Source organism: Mizuhopecten yessoensis, unplaced genomic scaffold (assembly GCF_002113885.1).
Source record: "Mizuhopecten yessoensis strain PY_sf001 unplaced genomic scaffold, ASM211388v2 scaffold3235, whole genome shotgun sequence".
In the NCBI taxonomy this organism is placed as follows: Eukaryota; Metazoa; Mollusca; class Bivalvia; order Pectinida; family Pectinidae; genus Mizuhopecten; species Mizuhopecten yessoensis.
The window spans coordinates 5090-12543 of NW_018404943.1; the positions used below are offsets into that span (position 1 = coordinate 5090).

Here is a 7454-nt window from a genome sequence, read left to right on the forward strand (position 1 = left end):
GGACTTGCACCGAAATTGCTCAAGATTGTATGTGTTGACATCTAGCTACAAAAAGCTTTGTTCTGTTGGATTCTTCTCATCGAATCATCAATAACTTGTTTATAATTTGAAATTAAAGTCTACTTTTTAACAACTTTGTGTCTCGACATTTACTTGAAGACCAATACTGATGGGTACCTCACTACCAAACACTGTTCCATTTATATATAAATTACTTGGTGGTAACGATGGCTAACAGTTTGCAAAAGAGGTCAAGTTTAGGTGGTCATCTGACGTCACAAATATAATTCGTTTATTTCGTTAGTTAACTTACCTCACCAAGGTTAAAGCCCTGGTGAAATGTATCCATATGCACAATGCACTTGTGCAGTCTGAGACGTCAAATGAGAGAAACACGCATGTGTGATGCTGTTTGTACTGTCAGGGATAATATATTTACACATGGTTATTAAATCATTTTTATCCTATGCATTGCACTAAACATAATTAATATGCATATCCATTAATTGAGAATAAGGAAATTAAGTCAATGGGCCGATAGCGTTACTACATAGACATTTGTATTGACGTTATCACACCGATACAGTGTTTTCACCTCAGAATAACATTTATAAATGATACCCTGCTGTTGTTTATTATCAATTAGAACTCCACGTTCATCAAGAGATATCCTATACTCAGTGTTGGTATCCTGGATAGAAATCTTTTGAGGCGACAAACAAGTACATCAAATCATCCGCATTGATAATGATACATGAAACAGTCGTAAAAATCAATGTTTTATTTTTTTAATGTAAATTAGAGTTAACAGTATTCCATCATTTCATTAGTTAATTGGGAAAATATCTAACACATAATACTGTACCGTGTTTATTTGTTTTAATTGAAAGTCTTATGTGTAAATAATACATAAAGATACGATCGATAGTAAATATGTCCAACAGTGGGAACATGTTATGGCAGGTAAGAGGAAGTATAGGCACACGACAGGTGAAGGTTGCTGTCTGTTTATGGAATCCTCCCTAGGTGTAAACTGAGCTGTCGAATTTCGGTCTGGTTCTGTCCATTTGTTTTTATTTATATCCCCGGAAAGCAGTTTTAAAGACTGATGCACCCATTGTTCTTGATAAGAAATTAAAATAAATTGTATAAACATCAAACACACATCTACACTGTTAAAACATGGCACTGACTCGATGATTTTCTGTGACAATTTACATCATACTATTGCCTTCGAAAGCACGACATTTGTCCGATTTAAAATAAGCAGCCAATCGTGGCCGGGAACACATTCTGTCCTTGAAACTCTTCAAAGTTGGTATGTAGTCGGCATTATTCCAAGCGTCTGGAAACTGAGATTCTGTGGCCCTCAAAGCGTGCATTAAGCCCAGGTCCACATAAGTCAAGTTGTTCCCAAAAATGAAGCTGTTTAAAAGGAAAATTACACAGGTCATTTGATTGAAACGCAGACAGAACACCGACCTTCGTCAGTGAGTCGAAACCCGCATGGGTGGAGTCATGTAGGCGATTAACCCGTCTACCAATCAACCAAGTCGATTGACTGTCTTAACAATTATTTAAGATCAGTTTCTTTGTACAATAACATATCAGACAAGATAAATGTTATTATTCTACTCGAAAACTCTCATTTTTGCATCATGGGTAATCGTTTATATTTACGCCACTTTCCGTGGCTGAACAATGTCTCGCTTTTGACTTGGTGTCGAACGTTTGCCCAAGTGAGGAATGCAATGGGTTTCGTCCCCATGCCGGTACAGACCAAAGTCCTTTGAATTGGTAAGTTTTATTACCAGCTTAACGTGCATCATTTAGGATATTCGCAGCAACTGGTTTACCCATTTTCAGTATAATGTGATCGGGTGGAATGTTGTGATAGGTGCCTTTTACATGGCATTTTAGTGAGATAGCTTTCTAAAGTCGGCATCAGACCCTAACTAATGCAAGGAGGCAAATACACCAACATACCGCCTCCAGCACACATGCACGCACACACGGAGTCACGTCCTTAAATGACCTTAACTGTTAATAGAAAATTAGTTAAACAAATAAAACCGAGCCAAACCATTGACAAGGAATGTTTGTCCCCACCACAACTGATCATCTGATATTTTACTTCGTATTTACAGTCTTATGTGTTTTCTTTCAGGTCTCTGAAACACCTACCCCTTTCCCCCGCTGTTGGCCAGAAGCACATCTTCGAAATGCTGGAGCCATTTTGGAATTCTCTCCGCGACAAATCGTTCAATGTACGGTTTAGTTTCTTCTTTCTGGTTGTAATACGTCATGGTAGGGTTGATACCATGGAAACACAGTCTTCCTGTACAAAATCGTGTTCATCAGTTCATCAGTAGAAATCAAAACATTGTAAAGCGTACATATCAATATTAACACAGACGCCTCACCGCCATTCAAAATGCACATTTTATTTTTAAGTAACAGCGCTCTTAACCTCAAGCCTAATTTATCATTCCGGTAATAAATTAACAAAAAAAGATTTGAAAATAATTGGAAGAGACTTAAAGCCAATGTTTACATTTGACCTATTTGTTGTTTTATATGATTTAACTGAGTTAACAGGGAGTCGGTTTGAGCAAAATATCCATGCTTGAGCATGAGAACTGTTTCATGAAGATTGCAACTAAAGTATAAAGTAGCAAACTTTCTCTCGATGCGGGTATCTAACATGGTATATCATTTAACTAAACGCTTACTCTTTTGATGTATGCAAACTGGCCCCGCTTGAAAACATCACAACTTCTGAGGTTCACACTTCTAAGTAGTGCTATGAGTTACTACAATGTACATATATATAGGGCTGGACAAACAGAATGAAGAATACAATAGAAGAGACATCACTCTGTAACAGTGGATAAACATGTGTTATCTACCTTCCGCAATGTAGTCGTGAATTGTTGTGTTGATCTGATCAGCATGCCACTCGTCTACCTCATTATCAGGGTACAACCCAAACTTCTTGCCCAGGTATTTGCATATAGTGGGTGTTTGAGAAAGATGGAAATCGCTTGTAACAATTAGAAAGGAAGAAAAGAATTGTAAGATAATTTTGTAGAATTCGGTAAAACGTAACATTTAGAAATTACTTCTTTAATTTACGGTTTTTGGAAGCAATCGTATTTTGTTCCAGGTGTAGGAATTAAAATTGACAAAGTCTAACAATGAGAGTGCTACAGGTATACGTGAGGTAATCCTTTCTTAATGAAGTCTAATCTCTATAAGGACAATGAGTACCAAGGAGAAATGGTGACATACACATTATATAACACAGGAGGTTATAATGCCGAAGTCTTTAGGTGCTATCCCTATCATCATCAAACTCATTCTGAGAAATTAATCTTACAATTTACAAAGAACATGACGTATTACTCTTACCGTTATACAGAAAATATTGATAGATAACCGTTATACAGGAGAAATGGCCACTTACCATTACATATGACAGGTGGAAACATCACCGGGAATCCTCCTAGCTTACCCTCCTTCACCTTTTCGGCTACAACCTGCCTATCATCAGTATCTTTGAATTCAACCCCAGCCTCCACAAATATTACTCGCACGAATTCACCCCTTCCGGCCAAAGACCAGTACAGCAACTCCTAGTTGTCAGCCATTTTCGACGTTAGAACCTGATTCAAACAACAACAACAAATTCGAAGTAATAAAGAAAGAGATGCCGTCTTCAATTTTATGAATAACCTCGGTGCAAAATAAAATATGAAAGCTTGCAAAACTGACTTTCGACGTCATAAGAATAGCCCTGAAAGTGACCGACAGAACAAATGTAAGAAACATTTATAATATCGTTATACCAGTGTTAGTATATAGAGTATTTGATTTTACAGTATACTCTAACAGACTTTACACACAAAATCACCCTCTCACATTCTATGCTTCACAACAGAATTGACAAATGTTGTATGTTCTGATTCTTGACCTTTGTTCTGATTATTGACCTTTGTTCTGATTTTTTACCTTTGTTCTGATTATTGACCTTTGTTCTGATTTTTTACCTTTGTTCTGATTTTTTACCTTTGTTCTGAATCTTGACTTCATACTCTACATTACATAATACACTAGATACAGTTTATCAGTAGACGAGTCTTCTATATATGCAGAGTTCTAAATGTCTTAAAATACCGTTGCTTCTCTTTAATACTTTGTGGTATAGCATTACAGCAAAATGTGTCGCACCTTACCTGTATCTGTCCCGACTTGTTCCCGTGATCTCGGAAGAATACCTACCGGTAGAAATAATAACGTGAGTGACGACCTTAATTCTTGTAAATATGAACAGAAGTACCGGTTTTACACCTACACAGATAAAAGGTTCACCCACTGTCTAATGTCACGTTGCATAACAAATACCTCTCACATTAAGACGTCACAACATACACTCACACAGTCGTACGTCAGTCACAACATGCACTCACAAAGTCGTACGTTACAATAAACGCGAGCAATATGGTTGTATTCTTGAAGACAATACCAACAAATGTCGATTGTTCTTATTCTTGATCGTTGTTCTGATTCTTGACCATTCACTCTACATTTAGACAACAAACTCTGTATTTGTAGACCTCTTGTTTGCGTGATGCACATAACTGTGTACCTTAAAACGTCATTGCTAATCATTTATACTTTGAGACAATAAAGAAGTAAAATTCCAGGGGTTACGCTCATTTACGTTATCTGCACCCCTGGAATATATCATGACGAAAACGAAGGCACGTGGTTTTGCTATCTGACTGGTTTCATGTATGAAAACCTGGCAAATCGCCTGTCTGATATTTGTCCTTTGAAAGATATCCGACTTCAAAGCTGGTCAATGTACCGTTACGGTGCCGCGCTATTCATTTGATGTACATCCAAAAATCGAACTAGGCTACTCGTAACATTTGTATGAGGTGGCGCTTCCAGAGCCTTCGATTTACATATCCTAGAGATGAAGAGAACGTACTGCAAAAACTTGTATCGTCCTAAATGGGTCAACCATTACGTACTTTCCACTATAACAGGTAGTCGGTCAAAGGACTGGTTTTGTTGTCAGTATAATGTAACCAGATGCAATCCTGTGCTGGGTGCATTTGACATAATAAAGTGAAGTCATCCAGGGGTTACGCTAACTTTCGTAGAGCGAAAGTGAGCGAAAGTGAGCGTAACCCGTGGATATCGAGGATGCCCTCCAGCACGCATGCATACAATGGCACACGAATGCTAAGCCCAAAGCACCAAGAAAAACCACTCAATATATAATCATACCCTGTTTATACCCTCACACAATATTGTACTTCATACAAATAATACACAGATTCATACGTTAAGACATATGCCACCACACGGTCATACGCACTACTTTTCACGACAGAATGGACAAATGTTGCATGTTCTAATTGATGACCTCACACTCTATACAGTATATAAAATGCTATTTATCTGTAAATGTTTCTTTTATGTGTTGTACATAACTGTAAAACACATGTATATGTGTACAGTTTTAAAAGCCAAAAAATGTCATACACTTTCATTTATACCTGGAGTCAGTATTTAAGCAAACCTTGACACATCTTACCTGTATCTGTATCTTGGCCTGTATGGTACACACTGTCGATATACATAGCTACATGTGCGGCGACCAAAGTTATTCTAAAAATAGAACCGATATCCCAGCTAATTTATGTATGTTTGATCAAGATGATTAAGTATGAACGTTCGATTGTGTTTTATGGGGGTTTCCTCGGGTTGACTCAAGATGTAAATTGGCGCTGCTCCACTGTATCCTCGTTTAAAATAGCATAGAACATTCCCTGAACCTGAAAAACGTAGTTGTTGGTATACCGAAAGGTTAATTTGACTCACGAGAATGTCCTATGCAGTCGTTTTATGTCTAGACGTTGATGCATTTCGACTGTTAACTGTTTTCTGAGATCTACATTTTTTAGAGTTAGAGTTGCCATACATTTGTATTGCAATGCATTGTTGACGCTGGTAAAACATGTTGATTAGTGACAGTTTCACAACGAATCATAACGTTAACAAATGGGTACTTTAATTCCTAAATACATATTACATCTCTGTTTATGCTGGTGTACTTTAGACTATATCCATGGTGCAACAAATTGGTAAGCATGATATTTACCGACTTGTAATAGGGGTCACAAAATAACCCGTATCAAGCGTGCAGAGCGTTGGAAATTTGACGTCTGCGTGATGGAATTTAATGAGCGAAATAATATAAGCATCTTTTTTTTCTCCTGGTTCCGAGCGACTTTGACTGAAACCAGGAGATGCAGATAAGTTAATACACGTTTCTGATCTCAGTTACCTCCCCTCGTACTCATTCTGTACACAATAGGGGTTCTCTCCCTTACTCTTACGTGTTGTGATTTGAATGACCTTAGCTCTGACGTTCCGCAGAATGATATGTACATTTTGTAACGCAATTACTCTCTTAAACCAGTAAAATAATTAATACGAGAAAATGTATGTTCCATTTAAATATCTTATATGTGGGGGGTTTCTGGTTCGATATTGGGGTTAGTGGATGTGTTGACTATCTCATCGGCAGCTGTGAAACTTTTATTCCAGTGTTAGACTCGGATAAAGACAATAGTTATATGACATTTGAAAATATATTTAGATATTGGTTTGTTCAAGGATGTTACACTACCTTGTCTGAGGAATCATTGATGTCATAACAAATTGTTATTTTACATATTTCAGGTAACACCAATTATTGCACGAAAACAATTTATAACAAACATTTGTACAAAGCACATCAATTAATTATAACTCTAACCTCTTTTACAGATCCCAACTAGCACCTTTATGTTAACTTAGCTGGACATAGTTAGCTGTGTTAATGGACACTGTGCAGTCTTTCGTAACTAGTACAATGATAACTCTGCATTTAAGTAACTTTTAAAATTGTGGTATTCCTGATTTAGAAAAAAAGGTGTATTGCTGATGAAGAGCATGCTCGTCTCGTGCGCCGTCAATGGCGACGATTTCGTCAGGGTCCATGGACGTCAGTGTTGAGAATGGCCAACGTGTAGACGTGTATAGCGTGTGTAGACGCTCAACATTCAATGGTATAACTTCACCAATGGTTTACACACAAACCAAAGCGAGCCCTGTGTATTCAAAGACCAGCATAATGAGACAAATTACTAATTTGATATTGAAAAGGGATTTATTATTCCATAACAATGTATTATATTTCTTTGGATCAATGCTTTTTTTTAGGCCCTTTAAGGGGACTCAATTTGATTTCTATTGTTACAGCTTGAAAAATAAATCCCTAATTAAATCATGTTTCGAAACCTTAGAAAAGCCTTACAGATTTTAATGGAGATGATTGCCAAGCGGATTATGTAGAAGTTGGGGTCAAAATCTACTAAACAATTGCGTTGATCTGC

The 7454-nt window shown here is 37.2% G+C and overlaps 1 protein-coding gene across 3 annotated transcripts; it reads right to left on the reverse strand.

The window, feature by feature from the left end:
• Nucleotides 1–635: 635 nt before the first annotated feature.
• Nucleotides 636–5675, reverse strand: LOC110447194 (glutathione S-transferase P-like). Of its 3 annotated transcripts, none has more exons than XM_021492733.1 (6): nt 5609–5675; nt 4236–4277; nt 3467–3665; nt 2910–3044; nt 2185–2338; nt 636–1425 (listed from the first exon to the last, which is right to left on the reverse strand). In XM_021492733.1, the coding sequence occupies exons 3-6, from the start codon at nt 3489–3491 to the stop codon at nt 1215–1217; spliced, it is 525 nt and encodes a 174-aa protein (XP_021348408.1). In that variant the 5' UTR covers nt 3492–3665; nt 4236–4277; nt 5609–5675; the 3' UTR covers nt 636–1214. The 3 variants fall into 3 exon arrangements, with proteins under 3 accessions (XP_021348408.1, XP_021348410.1, XP_021348409.1); XM_021492735.1 differs by having other exon boundaries at nt 4231–4277; nt 5609–5635; XM_021492734.1 differs by lacking the exon at nt 5609–5675 and adding an exon at nt 4871–4893.
• Nucleotides 5676–7454: the final 1779 nt, after the last annotated feature.

Excerpts from the sequence above, each read along its gene's own strand:
- LOC110447194 (XM_021492733.1), bottom strand. The coding sequence starts at position 3,491 with ATGTTTCCACCTGTCATATGTAATG. Across the intron at positions 3,045-3,466 it reads TCCACCTGTCATATGTAATG|GCGATTTCCATCTTTCTCAA; the intron begins GTAAGTGGCCAT and ends TAATTGTTACAA. Across the intron at positions 2,339-2,909 it reads TCACGACTACATTGCGGAAG|GAAGACTGTGTTTCCATGGT; the intron begins GTAGATAACACA and ends GATTTTGTACAG.